Source organism: Bombina bombina, chromosome 6 (assembly GCF_027579735.1).
Source record: "Bombina bombina isolate aBomBom1 chromosome 6, aBomBom1.pri, whole genome shotgun sequence".
Classification (NCBI taxonomy): Eukaryota; Metazoa; Chordata; class Amphibia; order Anura; family Bombinatoridae; genus Bombina; species Bombina bombina.
Window position 1 is genome coordinate 149,037,436 of NC_069504.1, and position 19,920 is coordinate 149,057,355.

At 42.6% G+C, this 19,920-nt stretch overlaps 1 protein-coding gene across 1 annotated transcript in view; it reads left to right on the plus strand.

Annotated features, from left to right (window-relative positions):
- MOV10L1 (Mov10 like RISC complex RNA helicase 1) overlaps positions 1–19,920 on the plus strand; it is a 1,168,229-nt gene that overhangs the window by 301,815 nt on the left and 846,494 nt on the right. The window contains exon 9 of the mRNA XM_053719185.1: positions 9,704–9,881. Within this exon, the coding sequence (XP_053575160.1) occupies positions 9,704–9,881 (178 nt within the window). The remainder of the gene's footprint in view (positions 1–9,703; positions 9,882–19,920) is intronic.

The following is a 19,920-nucleotide window of genomic DNA, read 5'->3' on the forward strand; positions in this document are numbered from 1 at the left end:
GCAAAACAAGAGGGAACTTTTGCTCAGTCCAAGACGGTCTGGAGACCTAACCAGACCTGGAACAAAGGTAAGCAGGCCAAAAAGCCTGCTGCTGCCTCTAAGACAGCATGAAGGAACGGCCCCCTATCCAGTAACGGATCTAGTAGGGGGCATACTTTCACTCTTCGCCCAGGCGTGGGCAAGAGATGTCCAGGATCCCTGGGCGTTGGAAATTATATCTCAGGGATATCTTCTGGACTTCAAAGCTTCTCCCCCAAAAGGGAGATTTCACCTTTCACAATTATCTGCAAACCAGATAAAGAGAGAGGCATTCTTACACTGTGTACAAGACCTCCTAGTTATGGGAGTGATCCATCCAGTTCCAAAGGAGGAACAGGGACGGGGATTTTACTCAAATCTGTTTGTGGTTCCCAAAAAAGAGGGAACCTTCAGACCAATTTCGGATCTAAAGATCTTAAACAAATTCCTCAGAGTTCCATCATTCAAGATGGAAACTATTCGTACCATTTTACCTATGATCCAGGAGGGTCAATATATGACTACCGTGGATTTAAAGGATGCTTTTCTTCACATTCCGATTTTCTCAGGTTTGCCTTTCTAGACAGGCATTACCAGTTTGTAGCTCTTCCCTTTTGGATTAGCTACAGCCCCAAGAATTTTTACGATGGTTCTGGGGTCGCTTCTGGCGGTACTAAGGCCGCGGGGCATAGCAGTGGCCCCTTATTTAGACGACATCCTGATACAGGCGTCATACTTCCAAATTGCCAAGTCTCATACGGACATTGTACTGACATTTCTGAGGTCGCATGGGTGGAAAGTGAACGAGGAAAAGAGTTCTCTATCCCCACTCACAAGAGTTTCCTTCCTAGGGACTCTGATAGATTCTGTAGAAATGAAAATTTACCTGACGGAGTCCAGGTTATCAAGGCTTCTAAAGTCCTGCCATGTTCTTCATTCCATTCCGCGCCCTTCGGTGGCTCAGTGCATGGAAGTAATCGGCTTAATGGTAGCGGCAATGGACATAGTGCCGTTTGCACGCCTACATCTCAGACCGCTGCAACTATGCATGCTCAGTCAGTGGAATGGGGATTACACAGGTTTATCCCCTCTACTAAATCTGGATCAAGAGACCAGGGATTCTCTTCTCTGGTGGCTATCTGGGGTCCATCTGTCCAAAGGTATGACCTTTCGCAGGCCAGATTGGAAAATTGTAACGACAGATGCCAGCCTTCTAGGTTGGGGTGCAGTCTGGAACTCCCTGAAGGCTCAGGGATCGTGGACTCTGGAGGAGACACTCCTTCCAATAAATATTCTGGAACTGAGAGCGATATTCAATGCTCTTCAGGCTTGGCCTCAGTTAGCAACAATGCGTTCATCAGATTTCAGTCGGACAACATCACGACTGTGGCTTACATCAACCATCAAGGGGGAACAAGGAGTTCCCTGGCGATGTTAGAAGTCTCAAAGATAATTTGCTGGGCAGAGATTCAATCTTGCCACCTATCAGCTATCCATATCCCAGGTGTAGAGAACTGGGAGGCGGATTTTCTAAGTCGTCAGACTTTTCATTCGGGGGAGTGGGAACTCCATCCGGAGGTGTTTGCTCAATTGATTCATCGTTGGGGCAAGCCAGAACGCCATGCTTCCTTGTTACGGATCCAGGTCCAGGGATCCCGAGGCGACGCTGATAGATGCTCTAGCAGCGCCTTGGTCTTTCAACCTGGCCTATGTGTTTCCACCGTTTCCTCTGCTCCCTCAACTGATTGCCAAGATCAAGCAGGAGAGAGCATCAGTGATTTTGATAGCGCCTGCGTGGCCACGCAGGACCTGGTATGCAGATCTGGTGGACATGTCATCCTTTCCACCTTGGACTCTGCCGTTAAGACAGGACCTTCTACTACAAGGGCCTTTCAATCATCCAAATCTAATTTCTCTGAGACTGACTGCCTGGAGATTGAACGCTTGATTTTATCAAAGCGTGGCTTCTCAGAGTCAGTCATTGATACCTTAATACAGGCACGAAAGCCTGTCACCAGGAAAATTTACCATAAGATATGGCGTAAATATCTTTATTGGTGTGAATCCAAGGGTTACTCATGGAGTAAGGTCAGGATTCCCAGGATATTATCCTTTCTCCAAGATGATTTGGAAAAAGGATGGTCAGCTAGTTCTTTAAAGGGACAGATTTCTGCCCTGTCTATTCTTTTGCACAAGCGTCTGGCAGATGTTCCAGACGTTCAAGCATTTTGTCAGGCTTTAGTTAGAATCAAGCCTGTGTTTAAACCTGTTGCTCCACCATGGAGCTTAAATCTGGTTCTTAAGGTTCTTCAAGGAGTTCCGTTTGAACCTCTTCATTCCATAGATATCAAACTTTTATCTTGGAAAGTTCTTTTTTTGGTAGCTATTTCCTCGGCTCGTAGAGTCTCCGAGTTATCTGCATTACAATGTGATTCTCCTTATCTGATCTTCCATACGGATAAGGTAGTCCTGCGTACCAAACCTGGGTTTTTACCTAAGGTGGTATCTAACAAGAATATAAATCAAGAGATTGTTGTTCCATCCTTGTGTCCTAATCCTTCTTCAAAGGAGGAGCGTCTATTACACAATCTGGACGTGGTTCGTGCTTTAAAGTTTTACTTACAAGCTACTAAAGATTTTCGTCAAACATCTGCTTTGTTTATTGTCTACTCTGGACAGAGGAGAGGTCAAAAGGCTTCGGCAACCTCTTTCTTTTTGGCTAAGAAGCATAATCCGCTTAGCCTATGAGACTGCTGGACAGCAGCCTCCTGAAAGGATTACAGCTCATTCTACTAGAGCTGTGGCTTCCACTTGGGCCTTTAAAAATGAGGCTTCTGTTGAACAGATTTGCAAGGCGGCGACTTGGTCTTCGCTTCATACTTTTTCAAAATTCTACAAATTTGATACTTTTGTTTCTTCGGAGGCTTTTTTTAGGAGAAAGGTTTACAGGCAGTGGTACCTTCCGTTTAAGTACCTGCCTTGTCCCTCCCTTCATCCGTGTACTTTAGCTTTCGTATTGGTATCCCACAAGTAATGGATGATCCGTGGACTGGATACACCTTACAAGAGAAAACACAATTTATGCTTACCTGATAAATTTATTTCTCTTGTGGTGTATCCAGTCCACGGCCCGCCCTGTCATTTTAAGGCAGGTAATTTTTGAATTTAAACTACAGTCACCACTGCACCCTATGGTTTCTCCTTTCTCCGCTTGTTTTCGGTCGAATGACTGGATATGGCAGTTAGGGGGGGAGCTATATAACAGCTCTGCTGTGGGTGTCCTCTTGCAACTTCCTGTTGGGAATGAGAATATCCCACAAGAAATGGATGATCCGTGGACTGGATACACCACAAGAGAAATAAATTTATCAGGTAAACATAAATTGTGTTTTTTTCTCCATTTCCTTTCGGTCCAGTGACTGGGGGTTGTGGGAAGGGGAGTGATACTTAACAGCTTTGTTGTGGTGCTCTTTGCCGCCTCCTGCTTCCTTCAGAAGTGATATTCCCAACAATAAATGATGCTGCCGTGGACTCACCATATCCTGAAAGAAATACATTTATCAGGTAAGCATAAATGTAGTCTCCCCTCCCCCCCCCAAAAAAAAAGTCTTTATTTTATTAATAAGTTATACACTGCACCTCACATACCTGCTAGTTTCCCTGCACAGTGTATTATGCAACGAACCATTTATAAAATAATCATTAAAAACAATGGATAATAATTAATGGCAAGAAACTCATAATAAAGTCCCTTTAATAAAGTGAGTGCATTGGCCATAGGAATAGTTTGACGTAGGTTGCAGATTTTAGAGACAAAGGTTCACAGAATTGGAAAATTCATGCATTTTACAGTTAATTTATAAGAACGGGGGGCAAAATAAATAAGGAAAGTATTTTATATAAGTTGTTTTACTTTTGTCTAATAAAGCATTTTTTATTGCAAAGTTTTTACTGTCCCCTTTTACAATGTTGACCTTTCTCTTGCTTTAAAGATACACAAAATCACATGTAAAAGAAGCAGAATATAGATTAAAAAAATACCATTAATTTTCCTATTGTAAAAAAACTGCCAGGTATAAAATTTTCTAGGTCACCTATGCCCCCTTCTAAAATTTAGTAAATAATGTTTTCTTCTTAAACAGGAAGAGTCCACAGCTGCATTAATTACTTTTGGGAAAAAAGAACCAGGCCACCAGGAGGAGGCAAAGACACCCCAGCCAAAGGCTTAAATACCTCCCCCACTCCCCTTATCCCCCAGTCATTCTTTGCCTTTTGTCACAAGAGGTTGGCAGAGAAGTGTCAGAAGTTGAAGATAGTCTCTTATAAAGGTTAGTACTCTTCGGAATGGGACTGGAGTTTTAAATAATCCTGTCGGCCTCTCAGTGAGAGCATGGATGAAAGTTAGAGTCCTGAGATGCAGGGAGTGCGAAACCATTCCGACTCATGTTAACAGCTCCTTGGCAATCAGCGTTGATGAGTTTCACTGCCTGCCTTTATTCTCTCAAGTCCATGTCAGAAGCGATGCTACTATCTGTCACACTTGAAGAGCCATGTTCCTGTTCCACAACGTAAATTCCGGTAAGATAGTTTCATTTTATTTCAATATGGGAATGTAATGTTAACAAAAGTTAAGGTCAGGGTCCCAGTGGGACTCCTTTTATCTTATGGAATCAAGGGTTAATATCTCCTTGGAGTGGGGAAAGTTTCCGAACAGGGAGGACTTTAATCATGTTTATGTGATTCTGTCTGCTTATAGTGTATTGATACTTGGGCTCAGTGCTATTTGGAACATAACGGCCTATCATCAGATTGCGCTGTCTTTTTTTTTTTTTTTTGACCGGTGTGCCTTTTTTGGCTAAGCTTACACGATGCACTGCGTGACCGGGTGTTGTCACGTATTTCCGTACTCTGTCCGAATGACGATGGAGCAAGTCTGTTCGTTGGTAGTCTGGTTCTCAGGAGGTGGTGAGTGCCCCAGCAATTGGGGGTGTAAGGTGCCGTTTAGCTTTTGTCCATATTTGAATTCTCCAATTTATATTGCAATCTCCAAGTTATAGAGGATTTTTTTTAGAGACGGACATCTCCGACTCAGAGTATACGTCTTGTTAGGAGTATCAAATGGCCCGGGTTATCCATGCCCATCAGTTATGTTCCGATTGCCGTACTAGAGTACTCTCTTCCCCTGATTCAGGGAGTGTAGAGTGCATTGAGCCATCCGCCCCTGAGGATTCCATGTCCAGTGATACACGTGCCTCAGAACATTCTTTTGCTACGCAAGCAGGTGTCCCTAGAGCCGTTATTCCTTCTCCAGAAGGCGACTTGTTTCCTCCAGAGGTTACGGCACGGTTCCGCATGGCCATATCTATGGCGCTGGCGCATTTATATCTCACAAGAGAAGTATTTTTTAAATATTGTCTGTTTTCTGTTAAACAGGGTCCGTCGAGCATAAGATCGCCTGAGTCAGTTCGACCTTCTGGGGAAGCGATGGCCTCTGTGGCTTCAGGGGTCCCTCCCTCTGGGCCAGGGTCATCTATCGATCCGGCGAGGGAACATTTTGCCTTCCGTTATAGACTGGCATGCCTTTGTGTCCTACTGAGGCATGTTTTGGCGGTGCTGGAGGATTCCGGTCCTACTGGGCCCGAGGGATCCTTAGTGTTCTGTGACCAAGTGCAAACTTGGTTAGACGTTGGGGGATGAAGTCCATCTCCTTCACATCGTCTTTTTCTTATTTTATTGTATCTGTTCCAGTTCTGAGCTTAGGAGATTGGGGCCTTTATATCCATTGGTTCCGTTGTAGGCTTTTTCTCCTTGGGCATTCACCCGCGGGTGCTGCCTTTATTTTCTTTTGATCCGGTTAGGATGTGGTTAATTTTTTTACGAAGCTCATGTTTGTTATAGTTGTGGTTCGGAACGTTTCTTTCTCTGGAACTGATACTTGCGATTTTGTGGTCGTGTGAGCCCTTCTTCGGAAGTTACGCAGTACTATATCATACATAGTTTTGTTTATTGTTCATGTTATCGATCCCTTCTGGGATTTTCCTTGGAGCGGGGACAGTTTCCGAATGTTCTCGTTCCAGGCGGGTCCTGGTCGAGGCGATAGATGCTGTTCCTTTATGGTTCATGTCATCCACATGGTGCCGGTATACTGGTTAACCTGTCGGGTGCTGAGTTGTTCACTTTGTTAAGTGTTTGTGTTCTCTGGTTGCCTCCTTGTTAGGGGACGGGGGGCTGCTTAGCTAGACTAAGTGGCCTAGGGGATGTCTACCATGCCTAGTAGGGCCCACCACCTGATTTTCTTCCCTGAGGTTTTATTTGCTGGGTAGCATGTCTGCTTATTAAGCTCAAGATAGGAGTTTGAATACATCCCCATGTGCTACACTTTAGGGGGTTCCAGGATCGGAACCTGCGGAAGCTCAACGTGAGAGGCCTTTGGCTTAGGGACCGAGTTCTACATTCCCATCGGGTTTGGAGGTTGGATGACCTCTAGACGTCGGGGGTTCACATTGGATAGCGTTTTCGTTTTCCATTTTGGTAACTCTGGACGTCTAAATTTTGTGGCTAGTGTCAGGCACCTCTCGTAGGTTGCCAGGGCTACTTAACCCCTTGTTGGGGGTCGGGTCATCGGGGTTTGGAAGTTGATTTTCTACCTTCCTTCTTTAATATGTTGCACTCTTTTATAGGAGCGCAGGGGTGAAGGTGTTTTTTCTTTTGTTCCCCGACTTCTCCCTTGGTAGACTTGTATGCAAGGAGTTGTGCGGCTCCCAGGTAGTTTCCTGTGCGGTACAGGGTTTATGGGAGACTGATCCTGCGCGGATCTTTGAAGATTTGTCTTCTTTTCCTCCCTCGGACTAGGTACCTCCTACTTGACCTATTGGATGTCTCCTTAGATTCTCTGGTCTGTATATCTTTGAGAAGGCCATGATTCATGGTCATGGGTATACGGGAGGCTCTGCTAGGTGCTCTCCGTCGGAGATCACTGGATGGTCCTCAGAGTGTGAATACTTGGACCGACTTTGGGTCCTGTAGGTCTGTCTTATAGCCATGTCTTTGTGATCTCAGATACGTTCAGGATCGTTCCTAGGGAAACCAGCTGCAGCTCCTTACACCTTGAATGTGGGTTCCATGCTGTTTTGGGTTCATGCCTAGGTGCAACCTCTGCTTGTCCCTCTAGGGATGAGCCGGTATCTGTCTGATGGCTTTTGCTGTCTCTCACCCTAGATTTACGGTTGTTGTCAGGGGACAACTATTCCACCTTGATGTGGGCTCGTGGTTGTCGTTTTCACCTGAGCTGTCAAGTTCCTTAGATATGGTTTTACCATTTCTCCTTTTCTTTGCCAAGTCTATGGCTGGCGAAGCGGTTCCTTTGTGTTTGACCCCCTTCGGGGAGGTCTCAGAGGTCCTTCTCGTTCCGAGGTTTTCTCCCTCCTTGCGTGCCAGAGGTCCTGGGGCTGGATTCTGGTTCTGGGATGCTGTAGTTCAGTGTCTTTTCTTCCTTGTTGGGGAGTGGTCCTTCTTTGGAAGGGAGCTATGTAGGTTTTCTGGTTCTTGAGCTCTGTTTGCCCTGACAAGCTTTTTTAAATGCCGGCCAGAGTGGGTTTGTTCAATTCGGGTCCCCCCCTTATTTTTTTTTTTGCCCTTGAGAGGTGGTCCGGAGATTTTGTAGTCTTCAGACGAACGTTACCAATTCTTTGAACTAGGTCTGTTTCCTCGGAGGGGGGGGGGGGGGTTGGGTTTCTTGCTGCTCTGTTGAGTTTTGCAGTGCGCTCCAGTTCCTGCCGGTCTAAGTGGCCTATGGGTTGTCTCCCAGTCTAATAGCTGAGGGTTGGAAGTTCAAATCCTACTTTGGCAGCTCTCTGACCTTGTTCCTGCCTTCGGTGGGGGGTCATGGTCCTCCGCTAGTTGCATGGGCTGCTGGTATGGGATGCTCTTCTAGGCTCTGGTCCCTGGACAAGAGCTGTCATCATTCGGCAATCTCTGTGGGATGGTCTCCCACATTGGCTTAGGGTCAGCTTTGCTCACTTGAGGCTAAGTTCGCAAGTTCTTGTTCAAAAGGGGCAACGTATTTCATGTGCTAGCCTTTTTCTCTGATAGGATAATCATCCTTGTCTGATGAATCCGACTGGCTTCGGGTTAGAGGTTCTCTTCCTATGTTGTCTAGTTTAGCTACTGTGTTGTTAGACTGGAGTACAGGAGAAGCTTGTGGCTTCTTTGTAGCTCCATGAGTTGTAGGGTGTTGTTGCAGAGATCTAAGGATAGACCTTGGGGTTCTCTGGATTGCACATTTCGGTGTAGTGCTGATCTCTGGTTCTGTTCCTCTTAAGGAGTTCTCCTCTGGGTGGTTGTTTTCGCAACCTCTGGTTCGCTTTAGTCGTGTTGAGGTTTCTTCTTTAGTCGGTGGTCCTTTAGATTCTCGGGTCCTCCGTTTTTTTTTTCCCCCTTGGGGGTATGTGAAGGTTCTTCCTTCGCATCGGGGGTTAGTCTTGGGTGCTCGTAAGCCCTGCAGGACTTGGCACTTTGCTTATTGGCTCTAGGGATCTGAGTGGTCTCTAGCTCGGCCTTGTAGGTTATTTAACGGATGGGCAGTTACTGGGTCCTTTCAGGTTTCTAACCCCTTGTTCTAAGTATTACAGTTTTTCTGTAGGTGTTAGGTTTTTTCAGGCTGTGGTGCCCTTTGAAGGGACCACCTTCTGTATCCACCCTATTGTTTGCATTCAGTGTCCTCTGTATCTTGGGTATTGTTTCCCAAAAGCAATGAATGCAGCTTTGGATTCTTCCCATTTAAGAAGAAAAACTTAAATTATGCTTACCTGATAATTTTCTTTTCTTCTGACGGGAAGAGTCAACAGCTCCCCGCCCGTGTTTTATCTGTGTTGCAGGAGTATAGATTTTTGTTCTTCTGGCACCTTTTTCACCCTGATATTTCTCCTACTATTCCTTGTTCCCTTGAGAGAATGACTGGGGGATGAGGGGAGTGGTGGAGGTATTCAAGCCTTTGGCTGGGGTGTCTTTGCCTTTTCCTGGTGGCTAGGTTATTATTTCCCAAAAGTAATGAATGCAGCTGTGGACTCTTCCCGTCAGAAGAATAGAAATTTAAGTTTTTCGGTAAATATGAGATCTGAAAATTAAGACTTACTGTAATGAAGACTTAATGTCTGATCTAGTTTTAGCCTAATAAGCTACAATACATTAAAGGGATATGAAACCCAATTGTTTTCTTTTGTGATTCAGACAGAGCATGCAACTTTCTAATTTATTCCTATTATTAGTTTTTCTTCGTTTTCTTGGTATCTTTACTTGAAAAGAAGTAAATGTAGTTTAGCACTCCTATGGCAGCAGTATTTGCAACATTGTAAAACATTACTACAAACAATGTTGCAAACACTTCTGCCAAAGAGTACTATAGACATGTGTACACTTATGAATTCCGATGAACCTACCTAGATTTACGCTTTAACAAAGCAGGCCAAAAGAACAAAGCAAATTTGATGTTAGAAGTACATTTTAAAGCTGTTTAAAATTGCATACTCTATCTAAACCATGAGAGTTTATTGCTGAATCTTCTGTCCCCTAAACTTCTAGTGTTTTATGGGCAAAAATAATTGGTTCGAAAAAAATTTGATGCAAAGCATGTGAAATGCCGCAGACGTTATCTTGAGGTTGTATTTTATTCCATGTTTATTTTTAGGTTTTGAGCTTGTCTATTTTTTGCAAGAAAATGTCGACTTTGATTTGGCTTGAGGATGTTCAGAATGAGATGGAACTCAAGGCTTTTAGTCTGAGTGGTGTTTGCCTACAGAAATGTGGAGGATTTCTTCTCTTGGAAGTGCCAGGACTGGCAGAAGGAAGACCTTCCCTGTTTCCAGGTTACCTCATAATCTCAATATTATTTGGAGGGAAAAGATATGTTATTATGTAACTAAACTGTTGACTGATCAAATGTTTATGTTGGTAGTGTATTAGAAACCTGAAAGTATAGTGAAGAACACAGCTTGACAAATATGTTAAAAATCCAGGAAATGGCAACAAAAAAATGTAGAAGCCAGCAGTTTCTCTGCTTTGACTTGTGTCTAATATACAAATAATATTCTCCAGGAAAAAAATGTGGTTATAGTATTCAAGCAGAAAAGTATAAAAGCATCATCAGCAAGGTGCAAAGGGCACAGAGGGTTAAACAAAATCTAAATTTTAGAAAAAACTTATAGTTTAATCTTTACTACTTTATAGCTAAATAACAAATAACATGGATGGTTATATAATGAACAATTAGATTCCAAAACTTTAAATGCCAAGTTCAATACATAATAACCATATAAAAAGCAGGTTTAGGATCTCCTTGAATGAATATGCTCAAACCTCAATGTGAATCTAATGGGGAAATATAAATGGGTAAAAACAGTCTACATAATGTGTAAGGCTAGGAGCAAAACAGCGAAATCCAGCGAACAAACATTATTTATTCCAAATCACACACACTGATTACAGGGTAAAATAGCTCAAAGCAATAAAATCATCACAAATTGATGCAATGACCAACAGCCTGCCAGTCTTGCGCGTTTTGGCTGAAGACCAACCTTAATCATAGACCATGGCTGAGTATACTGTTTCCTCCCTTAAATAGCCAAATATTGGCTAATTAAGGGATACAGCTGTGGTCATGATTTAAACACTTAACCTGCTAACAGAAACATGAACATGAATTGAAACATTACCAATAGCCCCAATTGTAAAATATTTTATCATCAGAGAATATTATATAAGTATTAGGGCAAATAATAACAGTGATAGCAATGGGTGATCTCCATCTATAACACAAATTTAGGGCATAAACAAGCCTCTGAGAAATGGGATACCAGTACTATATACAATCCCAAAAATGTAATCTTAAGATTTTTTTTTTATAGTAATTTTTATTTTTTTATTTGATCTAATTGGGGTTAATTTAGGGGGTGTTAGGTTAGGGGGCTTAGTGATTAAATTAGTTATTTGGGTTGTGGGGGATGGTGGGTTAGGAGTGGGTAGGTTAATTAGGTTTATTGCAATGTGGGGCACGGCGGGTTAGGGGTTAATTAGGTGTATTTGTGTTGTGGGGGTTTGGCGGTTTAGGGGTTAATAGTGTAATTAGGTTTATTGTGTTGTGGGGTTGGCAGTTTAGGGGTTAATAGGTTAAATATATTTTTTGCGATGTGGGGTTTGGCATATTAGGGGTTAATAGATTTTTAGTTATTGCGTTGGTGGGGTGTACAGGTAGATATTGCGCATGCGTTACGTGTTATTTAGATATTCCAGGGAGTTACGGTACATATATATTCAGAGCAAGGCTTGCTATGCCTGCCTATGTGTGGCGAGGTGAAAATGGAGTAAAATGTCTCCATTTTCGCCATGTAAATCCTTGCGCTGAATATACAGATTTGCGATGCAGTTCTATGTTAGTCTGTGAGAGTAAAATTAGCTGCGACGGGGGAAATATACGCACCACATTTATATGCGGCGCCGTATATGTGATAGCAATACTGGACTAAAAACTGTCAACGCCGGCTTTTGCGGTCGATGCCGCAAATTTAATCTTGCCCCGGGATTTTTGCAAGTTTATTGACTTAATTCCCTCTGCTCAGCTTTGCAATTCTTGTATGGATCATTTATTGCATTTTAATCAGATGAATACTGCTTTTACTTCTAAGGACATCTGTCCTCCTTCTGTTTGCTCTGTACAGGGGAGCTCTTCAGATTTTGCGCTAGGATTTTAAGATTTTATATGCTCTACTGTATCTGAAATGTTGGGGACTAAAGAGTCGGTTTCTGATAATCCCTCATTTAGCTATGCAAACAAACTTCAGGGAAGCACTCCAGGATCCACGATCAGTGTGGTAGTAGTATCGTAACGCAATGATCTTCACGCTGTTAGTACACACCCCCTATGATGTCGATAATGACGAAATTGACACTGTCAATGCAGGGCTTGTGCCGAAAATAAAGCAATCCATCACTCCTTAAAAAAAGAATCACAGTCAAGCAACAAACACACCCCGCTCACAGAGACCACGTTAAGAGAAGGTTGATTAAAAGGGCTTTATTCATCCAAAGCAATAACGAAATACACACAGTGAAAGACAGGCAGTGGAGCAAAATAACTTTCTCATTGACCATATACATACTGACCAGGCACAGCTCACTTATACATGTTGAAGACATCTCCTGCAACACTCAATTAGCAAATTCATAATGTTAACAGTTGCCAGTAAGTACAAGCGGTAATTCTTAAAGGGAAAAACATCAAAACATAATATGCATTTTTCTCAATACTTAACCATTTTAGGTAGATTTTTATTTACGTACATAATAATTTTTAAAAATAGAAATATGAATCTCCTCAAAGGTCTGCACAACTCCAAACCCAGTTCCTCTTGGTGGCCCAGTCAGAGAAGTTAATCCTCCAGCAGGTTCACAGGAGAAGCGACCATTCCTTGGGCCAGGCGTGGGTACTTTGCCAGCTTTCGAATCATCAAGGATATTTCTTTCATGTAATTAGCAAGAGTCCATGAGCTAGTGACGTATGGGATATACATTCCTACCAGGAGGGGCAAAGTTTCCCAAACCTCAAAATGCCTATAAATACACCCCTCACCACACCCACAATTCAGTTTTACAAACTTTGCCTCTCATGGAAGTGGTGAAGTAAGTTTGTGCTAGATTCTACGTTGATATGCGCTTCGCAGCAGGCAGAAGCCCGGTTTTCCTCTCAGAGTGCAGTGAATGTCAGAGGGATCTGAAGAGAGTATTGCATATTTGAATACAATGGTCTTCCTCTAGGGGATCTATTTCATAGGTTCTCTGTTATCGGTCGTAGAGATTTCTTCTCCTACCTTCCTTTTCAGATTGACGATATACTCTTATATACCATTACCTCTACTGATTCTCGTTTCAGTACTGGTTTGGCTATCTACTGTGTACTATGTAGATGAGTGTCTTGGGGTAAGTAAGTCTTATTTTATTTATGACACTCTAAGCTATGGTTGGGCACTTTATATGTAAAGTTCTAAATATATGTGTTTAAACTTATATTTGCCATGATTCAGGATAATCAGTATTCCTTCATTCAGACTGTCAGTTTCATTATTTCGGATAATGCATATTTTTTTTTTACCTTGAAAATTTTCAATTGACTTTTTTCCCTGCGGGCTGTTAGGCTCGCGGGGGCAGAAAATGCTTAAAGTGAATGTAAATTTTGATGCTAAAGTGCCCGGTTTTTAAAACTTTGATTAAAAACAGGGGCACTTTAATTCATCAATATTTTCATTTCACTCCTGTTGTGAAAATAAACTTACTTTTTAATCTTCACAGCAGCTCCAGCTTCCTCCACCTGTTTCAAAGCCTCTTCCTGGGTCTAAAATGAGGTATCTGGCTTCCTCCAATCACAGCAGTGAATCAGACACTGAATCCCCCGGGGGGGAATCTGTGATTGGAGGATGACCTATCAATCATTTCTGACATCAGAAATGGCTTGTGAGACCGGAGGAAGCAGCAGCTGCTCTGAAGTTTAAAAGGTAAGTTTTTTGTCACAACAGGAGTGAAATGTAAATTTTGATGAATTAAAGTGCCCCTGTTTTTAATCAAAGTTTTAAAAACCGGGCACTTAAACATCAAAATTTACATTCACTTTAAATTTATTGCGTCATTCATGGCGCAAACTTTTTTGGCGCAAAGTTTTGTCATTTCCGGCACCGTAGTTGACGCCGGAAGTTTGTTCGTAGTTACGTCATTTTTTGACGCATGTGTGTTTCAGACGTTTTTTGCGCCAAAAAATGTGGGCGTCATTTTCGGCGTCAGAGGATGTGGCGTCATACTTGGCGCCAAAAAATGTGGGCGTCATACTTGTTTCCACTTTTTCTCACATTATTTAAGTCTCACTTTTTTGTTGCTTCTGGTTGCTAGAGGCGTGTTTTTTTTTGCATTTTTTCCCATTCCTGAAACTGTCATTTAAGGAATTTGATAATTCTGCTTTATATGTTGTTTTTTCTATTACATATTGCAAGATGTCACAACCTGACCCTGGATCAGAATCTACTTCTTGGAAGATGCTGCCTGATGTTGGTTCTACCAAAGTTAAGTGCATTTGTTGTAAACTTTTGGTAACTGTTCCTCCGGCTGTAGTTTGTGTTAGTTGTCATGATAAACTTTCTAACGCAGATAATGTCTCCATTAGTAATAATCCTTTACCTGTTGTTTTTCCTTCAACATCTAATGTTCAGGATGTCCCTGTAAATGTAAAAGAATTTGTTTCTAATTCTATTAGGAAGGCTCTGTCTGTTATTCCTCCTTCCTGTAAACGTAAAAGGTCTTTTAAAACTTCTCATATTTCAGATAAATTTTTAAGTGACCGTCATCATTCTGACTTGTTTGTTTCTGATGAGGATCTATCTGGTTCTGAAGATTCTGTCTCAGATATTGACAAAATGGAATTTATTCGTTCTTTACTTAAAGAAGTGTTAATCGCATTAGATATGGAGGAGTCTAGTCCTCTTGATACTAAATCTACTAAGCGTTTAAATTTGTTTTTCAAACCTCATATAGTTATTCCAGAAGTTTTTCCTGTCCCTGATGCTATTTCTGAAGTAATTTCTAGGGATGGAATAATCTGGGTACTTCATTTACTCCTTCTCAAAGGTTTAAGAAATTGTACCCTGTGCCATCTGATAGATTAGAGTTTTGGGACAAAATCCCTAAGGTTGATGGGGCTATCTCTACTCTTGCAAAACGTACTACTATTCCTACGGCGGATAGTACTTCCTTTAAGGATCCTTTAGATAGGAAACTTGAATCCTTTCTAAGGAGAGCTTATTTATGTTCAGGTAATCTTCTTAGACCTGCTATTTCTTTGGCTGATGTTGCTGCTGCTTCCACTTTCTGGTTGGAGGCTTTAGCGCAACAAGTGTCAGACCATAATGCTTATAGCATTGTTAAACTTCTTCAACATGCTAATAACTTTGTTTGTGATGCCATATTTGATATCATTAGAATTCATGTCAGGTATATGTCTTTAGCTATTTTAGCTAGAAGAGCTTTATGGCTTAAATCTTGGAATGCAGATATGACTTCTAAGTCAATGTTGCTTTCTCTTTCTTTCCAAGGTAATACATTATTTGGTTCACAGTTGGATTCAATAATTTCAACTGTTACTGGGGGGAAGGGAACCTTTTGCCTCAGGACAAAAAATCTAAAGTTAAATATAGGGCTGCTAATTGTTTTCGTTCCTTTCGTCAGAATAAGAAACAGAAGCCTGACCCTTCCTCTAAAGGAACGGTTTCTGTTTGGAAACCTTCTCCAGTCTGGAATAAATCCAAGCCTTTTAGAAAGTCAAAACCAGCTCCCAAATCCGCATGAAGGTGCGGCCCTCATTCCAGCACAGCTGGTAGGGGGCAGGTTACGATTTTTCAAAGATATTTGGATCAATTCGATTCACAGTCTTTGGATTCAGAACATTGTTTCACAAGGGTACAGAATAGGTATCAAGGTAAGGCCGCCTGTGAGAAGATTTTTTCTCACGCATTCCAGTAAACCCAGTGAAGGCTCAGGCGTTTCTGAAATGTCTTTCAGACCTAGAGTTGGCTGAGGTAATTGTGCCAGTTCCAGTTCTGGAACTGGCATCTAGCGCACCAATTGCGATTACTATGCAACAATTAGCATTTTTTTTATCCAAACTACCAGCCTTTCCTAGGAAGTGTGATTGCTCAGTTTTAAACACAGACAATGAGCAAGCAGACGCAGAGGATAATTTATCTGTAGTGCCCTCACATCAAGCTGACTTGGCGGTGAGGGAGGGCCTTTCTGAGGGAGAAATTTCTGAAGGAAAAGTTTCTCAGCAGGCAGAGCCTGATACTATAACATTTAAATTTAAGCTAGAACACCTCCGCGCCCTACTTAAGGAGGTCCTAGCTGCACTTGATGATTGTGATCCTTTGGTGATCCCAGAAAAATTGTGTAAAATGGACAATTTCCTAGAGGTCCCAGTACACACTGATGCGTTTCCGATACCTAAGATGGCGGATATAGTGACTAAGGAGTGGGAGAAGCCAGGTGTTCCTTTTGTTCCCCCTCCTATATTTAAGAAAATGTTCCCCATTGTTGACCCCAGAAGGGACGCATGGCAGACGGTCCCTAAGGTAGAGGGGGCAGTTTCAACGTTGGCTAAGCCCACAACTATTCCAATAGAGGACAGTTGCGCTTTTATAGATCCTATGGATAAAAAATTAGAAGGGTTGCTTAATAAAAATTTTGTTCAGCAAGGTTTCCTTCTTCAACCAATTTCGTGCATTATTCCTGTCACCACGGTGGCGTCTTTTTGGTTCGATGAACTAGAAAATTCGCTCCAGAAGGAGACTCCATATGATGAAGTCATGGACAAAATTCACGCACTGAAGTTGGCTAATTCCTTTATTTTAGATGCCGCTTTTCAATTAGCTAAATTAGCGGCGAAAAATTCAGGTTTTGCAATAGTGGCGCGCAGGGCGCTTTGGCTAAAATCTTGGTCGGTGGATGTGTCGTCCAAAACAAAATTGCTTACTATTCCTTTCAAGGGTAAGACCCTATTCGGGCCAGAATTGAAAGAGATTATTTCAGACATCACTGGGGGAAAGGGCCATGCCCTTCCACAGGATAGACCTTTCAAAGCAAAAAATAAGTCTAATTTTCGTTCCTTTCGCAATTTCAGGAATGGACCGGCTCCTAGCTCTACAGCCTCTAGACAAGAGGGTAACACTTCCCAGCCCAAACCAGCATGGAAACCATTGCAAGGCTGGAACAAGGGGAAACAGGCCAAGAAGCCTGCTGCTGCTACCAAATCAGCATGAAAGGATAGCCCCCAATCCGAGACCGAATCTGGTAGGGGGCAGACTCTCTTCAGGCTTGGGCAAGAGATGTCCTAGACCCCTTGGCTTTAGAGATTGTCTCTCAGGGGTATCTCCTAGAATTCAAGGACCTTCCTCCGAAGGGAAGGTTTCACATGTCTCGCTTGTCTTTAGACCAGACAAAGAGACGGGCATTCTTACATTGCGTAGAAGACCTTTTAAAAATGGGAGTGATACACCCAGTTCCAAAAGCAGAACAAGGACTGGGTTTTTACTCAAACCTGTTTGTAGTTCCCAAAAAGCAGGGAACGTTCAGGCCATTTCTGGACTTAAAGATCCTAAACATATTCCTCAGATTTCCATCATTCAAAATGGAAACAATTCGAACAATGATCCAGGAGGGTCAATACATGAACCGTGGACCTAAAGGATGCATACCTGCATATTCCGATCCACAAAGTTCACCATAAGTTCATAAAGTTCGCCTTCCTGGACAAGCGTTATCATCTTGTGGCTCTTACCTTCGGATTGGCCACTGCTCCAAGAATTTTTACAAAGGTGTTAGGATCCCTTCTAGCAGTGCTAAGGCCAAGGGACATTGCGGTAGCACCTTACCTAGACGACATCTTAATTCAGGCGTCGTCCTTCCACAAAGCGAAGGCTCATACGGATATTGTTCTAGCCTTCCCAAGGTCTCACGGGTGGAAGGTGAACGTAGAAAAAAGTTCTCTGTCCCTGGTCACTAGGGTTCCCTTCCTGGGAACAATAATAGACTGGGTAGAAATGAAAATCTTTCTGACGGAGGTCAGGAAGTCAAAACTTTCAAATGCTTGTCGAGTTCTTCATTCCATTCCTCAGCCTTCTGTGGCTCAGTGCATGGAGGTAATCGGTCTAATGGTTGCGGCAATGGACATATAGTCCCTTTTGTCAGAATTCATCTAAAAACCATTGTAACTGTGCATGCTCAAGCAGTGGAATGGGGATTATGCATATTTGTCTCCCCAGATACAAATGGACCAGGAAACCAGAGACTCGCTCCTCTGGTGGTTGTCTCAGGATCACCTGTCTCAGGAAATGAGTTTCCGCAGACCAGAGTGGATCATTGTCACGACCGACGCCAGTCTGTTAGGATGGGGCGCGGTCTGGGACTCCCTGAAAGCTCAGGGTCTATGGTCTCGGGAAGAATATCTTCTCCCCATAAACATTTGGGAACTGAGAGTGATATTCAATGCGCTCCTGGCTTGGCCTCAACTAGCGGAGGCCAAATTCACAAGATTCAGTCGGACATCATGACGACTGTAGCGTACATCAATCATCAAGGAGGAACAAAGAGTTTCCTGGCGATGAGAGAAGTATCCAAGATCATCAAATGGGCGGAGGATCACTCCTGCCATCTATCTGCAATTCACATCCCAGGAGTAGACAACTGGGAGGCGGATTATCTGAGTCGTCAGACTTTCCATCCGGGGGTGTGGGAACTTCACCCGGAGGTTTTTGCCCAGTTAACTCAACTATGGGGCATTCCAGATCTGGATCTGATGGCGTCACGTCAGAACTCCAAGGTTCCACACTACGGGTCCAGGTCCAGGGATCCCAAGGCGACATTGGTAGATGCCTTAGTGGCGCCTTGGTCGTTCCATCTATTCTCCTCCCCAGGCTAGTAGCCAGGATCAAACAGGAGAAGGCTTCGATAATTCTAATAGCTCCTGCGTGGCCACGCAGGACTTGGTATGCAGACCTGGTGAATATATCATCGGCTCCACCATGGAAGCTACCTTTGAGACAGGACTTCTAGTACAAGGTTCATTCGAACATCCAAACCTAGTTTCTCTGCAACTGACTGCTTGTAGATTGAACGCTTGATTCTATCTAAGCATGGGTTTTCGGAATCAGTTATAGATACTCTGATTCAGGCTAGAAAGCCTGTAACCAGGAAAATTTTCCATAAGATATGGCAGAAATATCTCTATTGGTGCGAATCCAAGGGTTACTCATGGAGTAAAATTAGGATTCCAAGGATTATTTCCTTTCTCCAAGAGGGATTGGAGAAAGGTCTGTTAGTTCTTAAAAGGACAGATATCTGCTCTGTCTGTCTTGTTGCACAAACGTCTGGCAGCCGTGCCAGATGTTCAGGCGTTCGTACAGGCGTTAGTCAGAATCAAGCCTGTCTACAGACCTGTGACTCCTCCATGGAGTCTAAATTTAGTTCTTTCAGTTCTTCATGGGGTTCCGTTTGAACCTTTACTTTCCATAGATATTAAGTTTCTATCTTGGAAATTTTTTTGTTTTTGGTTGCTTTTTCTTCTGCTAGAAGAGTTTCTGAATTGTCTGCTTTGCAGTGTAATTCACCCTATCTGGTGTTTCATACAGATAAGGTAGTTTTTTTTTTTTGTTTAAATAATTTTTATTGATTTTTTAGAAAAACAAGGAACATTGACATATAATGAACATCAAACATAAATCAGTAATAATTTTTCAGTTACAATAAGGCATTGTAATATCACAGTGATCATTTCTTCCCCTTATTTGAGGGAAGCAAAAAGCAAATTTAAAGATAAATTCTTTGGGCAGTAGGGAGGAAGGTGGACAGAGGGGGGATATGGAGAGGGTGAGGGCAGATAATAATAGAAATTAGTGAAAATTAAAAAGGTATGTAACAAGAGGGGGGAGTATAGGGGGAGGAAGGGAGAGAGGAAGGATGAATAAATAGGGGAGTGAAAAGGGATAGGGTGTCAGCAATAGAAATCAGTCGGGTGACAATCATCAAAAATAAAAGAGTGCAGGTATGTAGGGGTAACAAGTGTCATGGTAAAATACAATATAACGTAATTTCCTAGCGTTTGTCTTTTATTGTATTTTTTTACTTTTTAGGTGTCATCTGGATAGATAATTAAACAGCAGAAATCATCAAACATTCTCCAGCTGTTTTGAGTCTTTGTCTGGTCTTAAAGTGAGAAGGGGGAGGGAGGTCTGAGGAGGGGTAGGAGGGGGATTCGGGCAGGTGACAGTAAAGTGGGGGAGGGGACAAACATAAAAATAAAAATATGTAGAGGTGAATTGT